Source organism: Lonchura striata, chromosome 10 (genome assembly GCF_046129695.1).
Source record: "Lonchura striata isolate bLonStr1 chromosome 10, bLonStr1.mat, whole genome shotgun sequence".
Taxonomy (NCBI): Eukaryota; Metazoa; Chordata; class Aves; order Passeriformes; family Estrildidae; genus Lonchura; species Lonchura striata.
Genome location: NC_134612.1, coordinates 9,690,844 through 9,707,270, shown reverse-complemented (window position 1 = coordinate 9,707,270; position 16,427 = coordinate 9,690,844). Strand labels below are relative to the sequence as shown.

At 42.2% G+C, this 16,427-nt stretch overlaps 1 protein-coding gene across 1 annotated transcript in view; it reads left to right on the top strand.

Annotated features, from left to right (window-relative positions):
* DOCK10 (dedicator of cytokinesis 10) overlaps window positions 1-16,427 on the top strand; it is a 144,511-nt gene that overhangs the window by 122,745 nt on the left and 5,339 nt on the right. The window contains exons 43-52 of the mRNA XM_077785638.1: window positions 1,395-1,577; window positions 2,124-2,234; window positions 3,608-3,823; window positions 4,500-4,557; window positions 4,889-4,987; window positions 6,588-6,694; window positions 7,155-7,277; window positions 8,169-8,282; window positions 13,208-13,354; window positions 13,681-13,891. Coding sequence (XP_077641764.1) covers window positions 1,395-1,577; window positions 2,124-2,234; window positions 3,608-3,823; window positions 4,500-4,557; window positions 4,889-4,987; window positions 6,588-6,694; window positions 7,155-7,277; window positions 8,169-8,282; window positions 13,208-13,354; window positions 13,681-13,891 — 1,369 coding nt within the window. The remainder of the gene's footprint in view (window positions 1-1,394; window positions 1,578-2,123; window positions 2,235-3,607; window positions 3,824-4,499; window positions 4,558-4,888; window positions 4,988-6,587; window positions 6,695-7,154; window positions 7,278-8,168; window positions 8,283-13,207; window positions 13,355-13,680; window positions 13,892-16,427) is intronic.

The window sequence follows — 16,427 nt, the reverse complement described above, 5'->3', positions numbered from 1 at the left end:
TATTGCTGATTAAAAGTAAGGAGTTCACAATGTCTGAAAAAACAGTTCTGTTTTGAAATTGAAAAATTTCCTTAGAAGGGGAAGGAAAGTTTTAATGTAAGTAGATGAGTGATGTCCAGCTCTGTTGTGTATCCACTGACTTTCCTGCTTTTACCACCTATGGAAGGAAGTTTGAAAGCCTAGAGGTCCATGGTCTTCGTGGCTGATACCTGGTTTGCAGAATCCACCAGGGAATGGTTACTGCTGTCCCCAGAGGAACCAGCAGGAGAGTATTACATACACTTCACCAAAAGCTCATCCACACTAATACAGTTTTACAAATACCTAGTTTTAAACACAGGAAACAGTATGGTTATGTGCCAAACTGTTTCTTTGCTCGCATTGCACTTGTGTTAAATTGTCATGGTCAATCAGGCACTTGGTGCCAGCTGCAAAGGCTGCACAGTTTCCAAGTCACAGAGCTAGATGAGATCCTCTGAAAACCAACCAGAATGTAGCACTCACATACCAATTGCTCTGGGAAAGTGACAATAAGCAAGGCTGGCCTTGGTTCCTAACTGTTTCTATGAAACACAAGAGTGTGGCTGAGTTTACAGCATGTGGCCTCCCTCTTGTTATCTCAGGGGAAAGAAGGAGGAAATGATGCTTCTCCCAGTAGTGCAGTTGGAGGACATGGGGGAAATATGAAGTAAACCATCCGCAGGCACCTTTAAATGACATCCCAGACAGCTGGAAATGGAAGGACTCCATGCAATGGGGAGAATGAATAAATATCCAGAATTGCCCTTCTCATTTATCCTGTAGCTTTTGGGATTGAATTCTCCCTTCATGGTTCTGTGGGAGCAGGGATTTGCTGTGGTTCCTGCAGCAGAACCCCTCAGGCAATAATTAAGATCTATAGCCCATGTGTACATTTCCACCTCTCCTCCCTCATTCTTCTGTTGCATTCACCCTGCTGGTAATAGTGGGTGTAGTTTGGAGAACCCTTCTCTGTTGTCTCCTGCTCTTCAAACCCTTGACCTCTGGAAGTTCACTGACCTTGCTACTCAAAGTATTTTCCTTCTGCTAAACAGCTTTTGTAACCATGCAGAGCCCCTGCTTTTCCTGCTTAGCTGTCGTGCATTCCTGGCAGATTCCTTGCTGCTGGGCTTGCTGTGTGTCAGCTGCTCTCTGGGCTTCCTAGAGGCCAGTTTGATGGCATGCAGTGTTTGTAGGAAAATCTGAGTATAGTTCTTAATTAATCTTAATTTGCATGTGGGATTATGTTAAATTTAAACCCTGGTATGAATAACTGTGGGAGAGTTACTGAAAGGTTAAAAAAACCTGTTAACTCAGAATAACTGCACCGAGACCTGAGAGTAGTACTGAACATGTTCACACTTTTTTTTAAATAGTTCCCATCAGCATTCTTCCAAGGACAAGCAGATCTCTGTGGTTCCCTCTGCTATGAAATCCTGAAGTGCTGTAACCATAGGTCACGTTCAACTCAGACAGAAGCATCTGCTCTTCTTTATTTTTTCATGAGGAAGAACTTTGAATTTAACAAGCAGAAATCAATAGTCAGGTCCCATCTACAGGTAAGTGAAGTGTGAGATCAATATTTAAATAATGTGCATTAGTTTTTTTATCATTATTTTTTTTATGCATTGAAGCAAAGGCAATCCTTTTGCAGTCCTCAGACAGGCAGTTCTCTGTGGCAGCCTGATTTTCATGCCAAGTCTGAAGTTGGATTGGATTCTCTGCTGTTCTTGGGCTGCTCAGCTCTGTTCCAGGGAGAGACAACAGCTGTGAACGTATCTGCATTGCCAGATTAATGGCTATTCTGGACTCATGTGTTGCTTACAGCAGTTGGAACACAGCTGATGAAGGAACTAAACAGAATATGACATTACAGGAACAGACATGTAAAGCCCAGTAATAACATATTTACACTGCAAAGTGTGAGCAGCTACAAACTTTTGAAAGATTACTCACAGTCCTTGCCTTTGTACATGTTACCTTCATAAGACAAATATGCAATTACACTAGCCTGGTACATCAAGTCATACTAAAATAGGGTTTAAAAAATCTCCTGAAACTCTGATATCTTTGCTAATTGCATCCTGTGTTTGCTCCCTGTGCAGCTCATCAAGGCAGTGAGCCAGCTGATAGCGGATGCGGGGATTGGCGGATCTCGATTTCAGCATTCGCTCGCAATTATAAATAATTTTGCTAATGGAGACAAGCAGATGAAAGTAAGAAACATTTTTTGTCAATCACTACCTCTTGCAAAAGGTCAACAATTTCACAGGAGCAAGTGTTTCAGTAAATTAAATTGCTGGCTCTATTAACTAGTGATTTATGCATTCATAGTGTGCCTTTCTCAAGCAATCTGAAGTTCATGAAGGTGTTTGTGACTCAGAAGCTTAATAACTGAAAATAATATTTAAACAAAAATATTTGTATTTGGAAATTGTATTATTTGATATTTATTGCTTATTTTGTTCATTTGCCTCATGTCAGAGGTCATACATATATACATACATACTAATGGAACACAATTGCAGTTAAACAATTTCTAGTTTACAATTGCTCCCTTTCCTCTGTTCAATAAATGTGTAGCAGAAACAGGCACAACAGTTGTGTTTTTTAAGACCTTGCTAACTCACTGAAGGTATACTTGGCTCTTAGACAAGTTACCACTGCTATTATATTTATTGTCTATATAAAAATTGTTGAAAAAATATCTGGTTTTTAATTTTTACAATTCTTGTCCAAGCATGTGTCTATGTGCATTTTCAATTTTATACTTTGAAGGTGTTGTTCTTCTCTGAAGGTGACTTTAGGGTATCTCCACTGAGATTAATAATAAAGTTAGCATAAGCAAATTGGTAGATAGTTAGCAGAAGTAATAAGATGTCATTATAATTCTCTTTGTTGTTGAAGTCCAGCTTTGATTTCACAGCACTGCAGACAGTCACACTGTTTCTGTCACTTATTTATCTCTGTATGACATAGAGGAGGGAGTATTTAATTTCATTTACTTTTTCTGAATGTTTTACTTTTAAAGAAAACAAAGGATGGATATAAGTCTGAAAACAAATATATTTCACTGCTTATCTGAAAAAGAAAAATTGAAGAGCTGAGCTAAATATGTTGAGAACAGCTGATGTGAGTAATAGAAGGACTCTGTTTTAATCTAGCATAGTGTGAGAAGGTCAGGAGCCAGACTTGTGCTTTATTCCCATGGTGAAACATGCTGGTAGTGTAGTTAAGCAGAACTATCTATAGCACACGGTGCTGCTGCTCAGAGGAAAGTGTGCAAGGATCCAGTTCTGGACCCAGTAAGCAATTGAGGACCACCTGTTCCAGTTCCCTGACTTCAGCAGGGCTGTTGCAGTGGAACAGGTGATGGACTTGGGCCATCTCGTAGTGCTGTGAGCCATCAGGAAAAAACACCCAGGGTTTGTGTGCAATGTGTGCATGCTCTGGAACTGTGACTGCTCCAAAGCCTGCCCAGCTAGGGAAGGGGTGGAGTTTCTCTGGAAGCAGAACTTCAGCTTGTTTGGGGGTGCAGCAGGGGGTTCTTTGGATGGTTTCAGTGATGCATTGCTTATCTTTCCCAAAGAACGTTAATTTCCCAGCAGAGGTGAAGGATCTGACCAAGCGCATCAGGACGGTTTTGATGGCCACAGCTCAGATGAAGGAGCACGAGAAGGACCCTGAGATGCTGGTGGATCTGCAGTACAGCCTAGCAAATTCCTATGCCAGCACTCCTGAGCTACGCAGGACGTGGCTCGAAAGCATGGCCAAGATTCACGCAAGAAATGGAGATTTATCAGAGGTAATGTAAAGAAATGAACAGGAAACCAGTTTGTCTTTAGTCTGAGCTTTCTGATTAAAAGGGCTTTGGAACACTGACAGCAGTAATGAGTTAAGAAATCCTACAGTCTCTCTCATATATTTGAAATCAGAGTAGATGTTTGAAAACACCTGGAGATGTGATATGCTCATCCCAGCTTGCCTGATCTTGAGTACCTGATACATGCTGGAGCAAGACTTGAAACTGTCTGACAGTGTCACTTTGGCACCTCTGCTGCCTGCCCCAATAGGCACAGTAGCTGTGGTGTAGAGGAGGTTACGAGCAGTGAGTAACTCACAAAAAGGATTTCCTTCTCTCCCACTATGGCCTAGGAGAGGAATTTTGTTTGTAATGTGTTGTCATGTTCATCAAAGACTAAAACAGTGATGCAAAATTCCACTGCATAACCCAGGGATACCTTATTTACTAAGTAATCTTGATGGTTTTCTTGAGAAAATCTATGCATTTACATAAGACACCTCAGGAAATTTACTTTTGAGGAGAATTTCATCATTTAATGCTTCATTTTCTTACATTACTTTTGTCTTCCCTTTTCTGCCTCCTGATTTGGCAGTGCTGAAAGTTATGCTCATTATCACATGTATGCTGTAATTCAGGCTACTTTAACATATCCATGTGTATTGGTCTCTCACTACAGGCTGCTATGTGCTATATTCATATTGCTGCTCTCATTGCAGAGTACCTGAAGAGAAAAGGTAAGATCAACATATCTAAAACCAACTGTATATCTATAAATATTATTGTTCAAAATCATTCTTGGCTATCCCTCTTTCCTTCCTTATATGTAAAGTATTCTTAAAGCAAGCAGCTTGAATCCTTCCCAAATGTTTTATTTTTAAAATATATCATAAATGTTAGTCTTAGACTGGAACAGTGAAAGTGTGTTTTGTGCAAAGAAGTTTAATTAAATGTTTAGCAAGCTAGTGCTAATAGAGAATGCTTCACTTGTCAGTCTGTTGTTATTAAATATGCATGTATTAACACATATCAGTAGCAGTATACTAATATCATCTTACAATATCATAGGTTACTGGAAAATGGAAAAGATTTGTACCTCACGTATGCTCCTGGAAGATGCTCAAGTCTCTGATAGTAATGTGTTACTAACAACTCACAATGGAGGAAGTGAGTGCTCTAACCTTGCCTGTTTGTGGGTCAAATAACATGATTAGGAGATCAAACTGCTGTTTTCCAACTGATCTGGAAAAATATCAAACAAATCAAAACTGTTTCTATTGCATGTTGAAGGCTGTTATAGAAAGCAATGTTGAAAACATCCTGAGTTCCTTTCCTGATGCTCTTTGGCTGGTTTGATGGATTGCTCAGAATGTCTCTGGTTATGGGCTTTGCGACAGGAAAATCCCTCTTGGGTCAATTGGTGTTTAGCATGCAAATCCATGTCCAATTCTTTGGTTATCCAAAGCTGGGAGGGTAGGGGATGGAATTAGAATCTGGTTAGCCATATGTAACTTAGTATAGATAAAGGGGTTTTTTAAAATCTATGATACTTATCTAAAAATAAAGTGCAGGCTTATATTTTTAATGCTTCTATGCCAATGGTTATTTAGTTTATAAAATCTGTATTTCATAGTAATTTTCAGCATGAGATATGTTAGCAATTTCCACAAAGAGCAATTTCCAGGGTCAAGGGCAAATATCCGGGGAAGAGAAAACAAGGAAAGACTATAGTCCTTCAATGCATTTGGAAGTTTCTGTGGACAAGATGAAAAAAATGTATCCTTTTAGAAGGAAGCTTTCTGTGAAGAGCCGTAGTTGTGAGACAGTTCAGTAGTGATAAAAGACTTTGTCTGAATAAAGATTATAGTAGCTGAAGAACTTGGGTCATTTTAAACATGTACTTAGACAATTTTCAAAACTTGAGAGAGAGGATGGAGGCTCCCAACTCAGTGTCCATGGGTTAGCTTTTTTAACTGATCCATAGTAGCATTTTCCTTCTGTTAAATTAAACATGTGCCTTGCCAGGAGTTTGTCACCTCCCCTAGCAGCTTTACCTTCTCCACTCCAGAGCAGTAGGAAAATCCTTGCAGGGCAAACCCTTCCTGATCTGTAAAGTGTGATGCCTGTGCAAGTTGTTCCTGCTGCAACCATGGTACTAAGGCCTCACAAGTTAATTAGCAAATACTCAATTTAAGTTCAGTTTTATCCCTTATGAGCCTTTTCATGCCTGCTGCCACCAGCCAGAGCTTTCTGCAGGGGAGTCCCTTGCTGGGCCCTGGCAGCACTGCTGACCCGGGGCAGGACAGGACAGCCACAGCCTGGCCTGGAGCCCAGCATGGGCACAGCGTGCCCTGGAGCACCTCCCCTGGGCTGTGCAGCCCTGGGACTGTGCCCCCAGGACACCCGACAAGGGACACCTGTGGGTCCCCAGGTGTGAATGGTGTCACCTCAGCCTGCCAGGGGCATTCCTGTGCACGTGGAGCTTTGAAGGGCTGCCAGCACTTAGAGCTCTGGCAGCAAAAGGCCAAAGAGAGGAGTAAACACTGCTCCAGGAAAATGCTAGCATTCCCCTTTGCCTAGAGAAGTGAATGTGTATCACTGAGGAAAATGTGGAATAGTCTTATAAATGCCATCAGCTCATTTTGTATTTCTCATTACTTGGGCTATGAAAGAAATTAACTCATCAGCTCTGTTTTAATGGCATCTAGTAACTTCTTGAAGTATCTGGTCAGTCATTAATAGCTTTTCTTATGACTTGCACTTGAAGGCTTATTTTCCATGGGATGGCCTGCTTTTCTGAGCATTACCCCCAACATTAAAGAAGAAGGTGCTATGAAGGAAGACTCTGGGATGCAAGATACTCCCTATAATGAGGTCAGTAATGTTAAAATTTATATACCTGTTCTGTATTAACAGAATGTTATTTCTAGCAGAATCCTGCACATTACAGCAAATTGGAATGAGTTTACTCAGGCAATGTTAAAAGGCATGCAGCTTTTGAGTGAAATGTCACAGCTGTTGCAGTGGTGTTTAGCTAAGGAGAACATAAAGTACCAGAACTGAAAGTCAGGGCAGGGAGAAGCCCATGAAGCAAGCACATTCTTCATGAGATGTCAACTATTCAAGTATTTTCAGGTTATTATGATTTCAGGGGTTTTTGTCTAAAGAGCTAGGTCACCAATATCTGATTGAACATTTTGCAATTGCAATAAACCTTAATATAGAAGTTCCAGAATAAAAATGAAGTAGTGGGTATGTGCTTTTGCTGCATTGCTATTAATTAAATGCCACCAGCTGTCAAGTAACTGAACTATTTGCATTTGTGAAATTGCAGAATATTCTCGTGGAACAGCTGGAGTTGTGTGTTGAGTACCTCTGGAAGTCTGAGAGATACGAGCTTATTGCTGAGGTTAACAAGCCCATCATTGCTGTTTTTGAAAAGCAGAGGGACTTTAAAGTAAGTGGGCATTTGGCTTGTGTCTTTTTAATTATCCTAAGATAACGGTAAAGATCAAAATTTATAGGGGAAAAATGCGCTTTCTTTAAAAAGAGTATTTTCTTCCTGTCTCTAATTTCTCCTTTTAATATTTTGTGCTGTGAAAAAATAAAGAACATTCATGTCTTCTCTGCCTCTTTTCAGCATCTGTAAAAAAAATTAAAGAAACCTCTTGTCTTAGCCAGTGGATATAATTTTTTACATACGTTTTAAACCAAGAACACATTTGCATTGTATTTAAGTTCAGAAAATGCTGATAAAATTGTGTGATTTCTTCACAATTTCAGGGTTTCTTAGTTTCTTATTTACATAAATCATCTGGCTGTGAATAGCCAGATGATAACTGCATTTACTGATTTTTTTGGGTTTAAATTAAAGAGACACAAAGTGGTAGATAACAATCAGCTGTATGCTAAGGAAGCAGATCCTCAGATGTCAACTTCCCTGAAATTTTGGTTCACTATCCTGAGAAAGTGCTGTTTAACTGTGGGAAGCACATCTTTGTATGAGGTTGGGGACTGATTGGAGGCGTTGGCACCTTGTTCTCACCTGCACAAACAGCACTTGGGTTCTCTGACCCCTTACTAGGTCAGCAGCACAGTCTGGTTGTGGGATGATTCTCTGTACACAAAGGATCCATTGCACAAAACTCCTCAGAAGATGACAGAAACCTTGCAATGAATCTTTAGTGACTGCTAACAAGGTTAAACTATTCCCTTAGCACATCCAGCCATCTTTGCAAAGGTTTGGGAACCCAGTTAAGGCAAGGCATGGCTGTGCAGATCTGTGGTGGCATTTCCCAAGGGGCTGGCTTGCCCTCACCCCCCTCCCTCTGTCTGTCTGTCCATGCAGAGGCTGTCGGACCTGTACTACGACATCCACCGCTCCTACCTGAAGGTTGCAGAGGTGGTGAACTCTGAGAAGCGTCTCTTTGGCAGATATTACAGGGTGGCATTTTATGGGCAGGTAAGTGAGCTCGGGCTCTTTTGTCTCCAGGCAGAGATTTCAAAGCTGTTTGTGATACAGTTCAGGGAAGCACTCGGTAGTGAATCACAGGGTAAAAGCTGCCTCATGGGTCAGACTCCCAGTAGGATTTTAGTCAGGCGGGAGTGTTCAGTTGTCTCTGTGTAAACCACTGCTATGGATTTAGTGGTGTATTGGAGACCAGACTTCTGTGTCAGCTTTAGTTCTTGGCTTCATAAAACAAAGCTGAGACTGAGGCAGGGCAGGTTTTTACAAACTACAGCATAAATAGAACCAGATAAGGCATCTTTGGTATATGGAACTCTCCTCTACTAGATCTTAAAGCAGAGCAGTATGCAGTAGATGCTTTGTTGTGTTTTTCACTGGCTCTGCCTTCTGCTTCCAGGCTGCCTCTGGTTCTGTGCAATGTACTGTAGAATAGCATTATTCCCTCTGCTGTGCCTCAGCACCCTTGAAGCATTATTTTGTGCTTTCTTCCACCACAAACCAGTGTAGCAATCCAGCATGTTCCTTTTAGTCCTGGTTTTGGCAAGCATAAATTTCCTGTGCTCTAAAATATAAAGTGTGTAAACAACAGATTGATGTGAATCATTCTGTTTGCTAATTAGATTTTAATGCAGAAATTTGCTCTTTTCTCCTTTTGATCTTATTCAAGGCTGTGGTAAGTCTAGTTCTGTTGCATGTTTTGTTTAATTCTCCTCACACATCCTTCATCCTTCCCTCTATTGTTACTTAACATTAATTTTTCTGTGCTCTTGATTCTTTGGTTCATGGCAGATGAAATAACGTTGCTGCGTTCATTGTTGCATCCTGCAAACTAACTTTTGTTTGTTCAGTTACCTGAATTACCAAGCTGTACCTGTCATCATGTTGTGTGTGCACTGTGGGGCCCAATGCTGCTCCATCTCATCTCAGTGGAAGTTCCTCCCAGCTTCACTGGGAGTGGAATTGGAGCCCCTCTTCCTCTGATGCAAGTCTTGCATTAATGCTGTTTGAATGCAAGCCTGCTTTCCTGGCCTGCACAGTAGCTCCCAAGTGTCAGTCTCAGGTCCATGGCATTGGCCACTGGAGCACTCTGGGCAGGCTGTGGCCATGGCCAAGGTCCTGTCAGTCCCTTGTAGGAGCAAGCAAATGGGAATTCAGAGGGGAATGGCAGGTCCTGGCTCTCTGGACAGATTAGCAAAGCTGAACTTGCCAAATACAAGGAGGAGGTGAGCTGCACCTGAGGAAGGGCAGAATTTTCTTTATGCCTAACCTTCCTCAAAATGGGAGCAGCACAGGGCAAAACAGGGCTCTCCTACTTGCAGCCTCTGGGCAGCACTCTCCCAGAGCCAGTGGCTCTCCCACTGGGTAATTTAGCTGCAGCACTTCTACTGAACTGGGTTAGCATCTTTGTGACAGTGCAATGAGTTTCCAGGTGCCAGTGCCACAAGGGCAACTTCATTTAAACAGCTTTAGTGCTCTAAGGGTGTGACTTTGTCACAGCCATGTCCTCCTCTGTTTGTTCCCCCCAGTCACTGGGCTCTAAAGGCAACAGGCACTGCTTTCTCCTTGCCCTTTGCAGGAGAGATGTGACGTGGCTGCTGTTCCTTAACTGAAACAAAAGCTGCAGGGAAAGCAGATTAAAGAACAAAAGAATAATGTTAATACTGGGATGGAGAATTTTGGGGGTTCTTAGTGGAGAAAGATGATCTGCTGCTGCACCTGAAAACTGTTCTTCATGCAAAGGCAGAGGCAGAATTTGCCTACTGCATTGCTGCGGAGACCCTGTGCAAGGATGGTTTGAATTAATGTGATCCTCAAGGAGGGCACAGTCATCTGTTTTCACCAGCAAGATTTATGTGCCAGCTCAGAGAGCCAGATCTCATGGCAGCTGCTGATTTAGACAGCACATTCTGTTAAAAGTCTTTGGTGACAGTGTCTCATTGCACCCCCAAGTGACCACACTAGCCAGTGCATATGAGTTTATTCATCGATGAGTGTTTAAGAAGTCAGTATCTTTCTTGAATTAAGAGCCAAAATACATCCTGTTAAACATACTGCATAGCTGAGAACTCATATTGTGCTGATAAGCAAAGACATTCAAGACCTGTTTTTCAGAGCAGTGTCAGGTAAAGGTAGAGCTGAAGGTTTGTTCTCCTGTGTGTACGAGAAGCTGGAGAAGTTGAAGGGCAAAGTTTCATAGTGATCACAATCACTTACTGTGGGATGAGACAGGGAAAGAGCCATTAGATGTCAACTCCTGGCAGGTCAAGCAGAAGGTTTTACCTCAGCACCTTTCAACAAAGGGCAGAGAAGGGTCTGATGTACTGTGAGCTCCAAGGCTGTGTCTGGAGGTGTGTGAGGATGAGGAAGGGTCTTGTCAGAACTCTCACAGTGATCGGCCTGGGTCAAAACTGGTGTCTCCGAGCATCAGAGCTCAGTGCAAACCAGTAACCTGCTGTTCAGGAGATCATCTACCTTCATCACCATCAGCTGCTCCCTGTCATAATTTTCATCTGTGAGGCTGCATTGTCCTTGCAGGACCAAACCAGCCAGGATGAAAATAATCCAGGGAATGCATCGATAATGTAACCTTGGCTGCTTAATATTTTAAAATCCTGAAATTGGAGGATATTTGGCTTCTGAAAATATTTAATCTTACTTTTAATAGTCTTTGCCAGACATATAACATATGGCAGACATGATTATTTATAGCTCACAGTTAACTTCTGCTTGTCACTTCTCAGCTGAAATACTGTAGGGAATATGTACTTAAATGATGTCTCTTGTATTAGAGATAAGACTAAATCTGTTAGTTTTTTGTTTTCAGGTATTTTTTTTAATGAAATGATTAACAGAGATATCATCTCAGTGTGCCATGCATCCTCAGCAGATATTTGGCACTTATATGTAAACACTGTGTTGCAGCATGCAAACATACACAGAATCAGGATTTAGGAGCATAAACTGTATTCTAGCTTGCTGTGTGATCATTTTGGAAAATATGAGGGCTTTTGTTGAAAACACTGAATAGTAACAGAAAGCAGATGTCTTTTGACAGAAACAGTCCAGAGTAGTATGTTTAAGTATGATTGCATCAAACTAATGAGGTTTTCCCACATAAAGCAGTTTTGCTCCAGTGGAAACAAGATCAGAAACCAGACTATGATCCTGTAGATATTTTCTCAGTGTAATCAATAGGAAGTCAATTGCCTGCCCAGCTCAACAGATGTTTGTAGGATGTCAACTTTGGAGCTCTAGAATTTTCTCTAATTACCTGTGAAGGTCTTCATATACCTGTGGAATTTAATTGATAATGTTGTTAAAAATCATGCAATGTTAGAAGGTCCCTGTGAGACCAAAGAAGATGCTTCAGATGAGCTGCTGTTGCAGCTGTTAGTTATTGGTTTCCAGCAATGCCCACAGTACTCCTGACACTTGCCAAATTAAAAGACTATTTTATTGCCCCTTGTCGTCACTGAAGGAGAAGCCAGATGCACATATTTATTAATCCCCATTGAAATAAAGTTTGGGAGAGCGTTCCTAAAGAAGCAATGAAAGTCATCATTTATTTTATTTTAATTCTGTTTGGAGTTTTTTTGTGAAGACTTCCCTAATCAATAATTTTAGAGGGCAAAGTTGAAACACACTTCCAGATAAAAAAGCTGGTTTTTGCATGAGTACCTTCTGAATAGATTTTGGGTATATCTCTTGCCTTCATTAATTTCTGCTTCTCTGTTTTTCTACAGATGGCAGTTTGCTTAGGCATATTGTAGAATTAGCCATCCAAGCCACATCATGTGAAGTTCAAAGGGCCTTGGGTCTGACATCATTAATGCTGTATGCCTTTCCCCCTATCCCTGCAGCTTCAGGTGTTTTCCTCTGGCTCACTTTGCATTAAGGTGAAAGGAAGAGGCTTTGAGTGTAGCTGCAGTGGTGCCCATCACCAAACTGCATATGAAATCCTAGCAGCTGGTGCTGCTCATGGCATTGGGGTGAATGCAGTCCTTGTTAATGGGGCACCTGCTGCTTTCTGCCCAGCTGGGAGAGCTTCTCCTGAGCACATGTGTACATGTTCATCTTGTGGCAGTCGAGTGTCTCACCTGCAGGTGATGCAATGCTCTGTTAATTTTCAGAGGTTGGCATTTCTTCTGAAGTCTGACAGATTCATGTTCAGCTCTTCAGTGGACCCTTTATTAAAGCTCTGCCAAGACCATGCAGTGTATTAAATAATGACCTTAACAAGACTGTACCTTTGTTGCAAAGGAGCATGGTCTCTGTGTCTTTTTTTTTGTTTTGTTTTTCTTTTTCTTTTCAAATGTGAATAATTTGCTAATTGTCTTAGGAAGTGCTAAAATTCTATGTGGCCTTTCAAGGTGCCCACCAGAGTTTCTCCTCAGCTGCCCTGAGGAGATGCAGACTGGCTCCCAGGTGCTCCTATGCCATGGCCATGGGCAGCAGTGCCATGTGCACATGTGGCTTCCAGAGGATGCACTGGAGGTGACATGCTGCACACAACCCAGCTGGGTTCAGTGTCCAGAAAACAGCTGTTAATTGAACCAAATTATTAAGACTTAAAGAATTTTTAATTCTGGTTTTTAATCCATGGGTTTTTTCACACATCACACACATCAGCATCTTCAAGAAAGCACTTTAACCCTTTAAGCTGCTCAGTCTCTTAAGTGAATAAATGTCTAGGGATCTTTTCCTGGGTAACTTTGGAGATTGCAGACCAGTATAAACACTGACCTAGACACATATCTGCTAGGAGTGGACAGAGGTGAGCTTTTAACTTAGGTGCTAGAAGTGGCCTACTGGATGCTCTGGTGGGTGTACAGGCAACTTTGATTCCTGATGTAAGCACCTTGTTCAGATTTTGCCATGCCTATTATGTTCACTGTATCCTTTTGTTTCTTTCTAAACAGGGCTTTTTTGAAGAAGAGGAAGGTAAAGAGTATATCTATAAAGAGCCCAAATTAACTGGCTTGTCTGAGATCTCTCAAAGGCTGATGAAACTTTATGCAGACAAGTTTGGAATAGATAACGTGAAGATCATCCAGGATTCCAACAAGGTATGAAAGACGTGGTTTTGCACAAGTGAGAGAACTGGGTGCATGGTGCAAGATGAGCAGGCAGATGTTTGCTGCAGTGCAGAAGAAGGTTGTTTTGTTTCATTTAGCTTTCATCCATTTTTGCCAATGGCTATAGTCAAAGTCTCACTCTTAGGGAACTCTTGGTAAAATACCCTTGTATCCATCCATGATCTGAGTAATACGTTTGGAAGTCTCAGTTTTCATCGGTATGGCTATAAATAAATAAATACATCAAAAATATTATGGATGTCTTGGAAGCTCATCACACTTAACATAATTTTATTATGTTTGCCCTGGTCCCACAGGTGAACCCCAAAGACCTGGATCCCAAATATGCCTACATCCAGGTGACCTATGTGACACCTTTCTTCGAGGAGAAGGAGGCCGAGGATCGCAAGACGGACTTTGAGATGCACCACAACATCAACCGCTTCGTGTTCGAGACGCCGTTCACGCTGTCGGGGAAGAAGCACGGCGGGGTGGAGGAGCAGTGCAAGCGCCGCACCGTCCTCACCAGTACGTGTGCCCGCCGCCCCGCCCGGACGGGCAGCTCCAGTGCCAGGGCTCCCTCAGCCAGCTGTGCAGGATGATAACTCAGCTTTGCACTGTGGGTGCTGGCCATGTCTACAGACCTGCTGACCATCTTAGCCATAGTTATTTTCGTTCAAATGCTTTATTTTTCCTTATAATTGACATCTTACCTGTTCTTGCAGTGATGTAACTTGGGAGTGGTTCTGCTGGAGACGCAGCTTAGCACTCAGAACCATTTTGTTTTAATAATAAACAATTCAAAGAAAAGCCAAGTAGGATGTCTGTTCTGCTAAGAGTAAAACTTACAGATAGAAATTTTTGTTCAAAATGGGAGTGAGATACATTATATAGAATTTTTTTTAAGCTAGATGTAAGATTTCAATCAGTTTTAAGGCAGGAATGTCAGGAGCGCTAGACATGTCTTCTCTTAATGAGTCATATTAACCTGAAGTTTTTAGCTCCTTATCATGATTGAAATCTCTCTTTCAAAAAGCCTCCTTTGTGAAACTACTGCTGAAACTTGACATGTCTGAATTTTGATATATGAGGAACTGTCTGAGATGGAGATGGTGTTGTCTCATGGGCAGCAATGTCACAGCAAGCTCCCAAGAGACAGAAAATCTAGTTCCCTTCAGTGCATCTGCTTACCCCACAGGACAAAGTGAAAAAAAATGCTTACAGTGCAATCATAGTCACCTAAAAGTTTTGTTCTGGCAAGCCCAGAAAGAGGCACTGATGTCTGAGGGTGTCTTGTTACATGACACAGCTTTGCTTTTAAGAAGAAGAAAGGAGGAATAGCTTGTGTGTGGTTTATTTAAGTGCTTGGGCAGCAGTAGGTGTTTTGAAATCTGTAGTGAAGCAGGTAGTTTCACTGACTTGAAAGTGCAGCTGTTATGGTCTGCCTGGCAAAAACAGAGAGGGCTCTTCTTCTGGCAGAATATTTTCCCTGGGTTATTACATGCTGTCATCACTCCCACTGCTCTCAGCCGTGCTCCATCTTTGGCATTAGGTGGGAATCTGATTACCTCCTCTTCTCCCCTGTTTTTCCCTTTGGTGCCTACATCACCTCAGAGCTTTTCACTAGAGGAAACATTCTTTTCTTCTCTTTTTTCCCCCTCCCACTCCTTTTTAATAAAGTTTCCTGGGTAAACTTAAGCACTTTTAGTTTGAGAAGAAAGCAAGGCTTTTTCTGTGGCTGGAGGAGTGGTGAAGTCAATTGTGTCTGGGTGGCTGGAGTGGCACCTGCACTGCATCTCTGCTCCAGAGCCTGCTCGACCAAGGGCAGGTGCAGTGTGGCTGCAGTCCTTGGTTCACTGGCTCTCTGCCATGCCTGGCTCATGCTTCCAGCTCTGGAAGTCCTGGGTTTCCTGCTCTCCAATGAGACAGACATGCTGTAAACTGGAGTTTATTTAGGTCTGAGCTGACTGGAAGCAGATGCTTAGTGGAGAAGGACATGCATGTATTTTGGGAGGCTTCCAAAGCATGTAGGGCAATCAGAAAAGTGTTAGCTCAGATCAGACTTAATGTACCATAACAGTACCTTTGCCAAACTCCCTGAGATCCATGAAAGGCATTGAGTGGAAGTAAAGAGTTTTAAAGGTGAATAATTCCTCTGTCAGCTCCCATAGCAGTATTTAGGCTGAATATTGAAAGTACCTCCTCACTGCTTTAAGGATGTTTTAATAGGAGGTTCATTTGCAGGTGAGTGTCCTGCTTTAACCTCAGCTGGCATCTAAGCCCTGTGCAGCAGCTTGCTCACTGAGTGTCCTCTGGTGGGATGGGGAAAATGAGAAGTTTGAATGTGAAAAAACTCACAGGTTGAGATAAAGACAGTTTAAAGTTGCACAAACAGGCAAAGCAAAAGCCAGGGATTCATTTGCTGCTTCCCTGGGAAGGCAGGTAAAGGTAACTCCAGTAAAGCAGAGCTCCATCACATGTAACAGTGTTTTGGGAAGACAGACACTACTGAATATTCCCTCCCCTTTCCTTCTCCTTCCCCCACACTCTATGCTGAGTGTGACACCACATGGTGTGGAAAATCCCTTGGGTCAGTTGGGGTCAGCTGTCCTGCTGTGTCCCCTCCCAAATCCTTGTGCACCCCCAGCCTCCCCTCTGCTGTGTGGAGTGAGGAGCAGAAAAGGCCTTGATGCTCTGTAAGCATCACAGCATCAATAACCAAAACATCCCTGTGCTCTCAGTGCTGTTTCCAGCATAAATCCAGAGCACAGCCCTGTACCAGCTACTATAAGGAAAAATAATTCTATCCCTGCCAACACCAGCACAGTGAATGATTCCCAATTCAGCTAACCTAGGGCTCCTGGCTCTAACATGAAATATGTTTGATGTGAGGGTTTGAGCTGTCTGAAGTTCAGTGTGGACTTACAATGTGGTGCCTTAACTCAGCAGAAGAAATTTGTGGATTCTAAAATCTGAGCACTGAGAGCTTTTTGCAACCTGCATGGAGCAGAGCTTGGTATCAAACACTGATGAGTTCAAAATGAAATGCTCTTCCAGTGCCAGG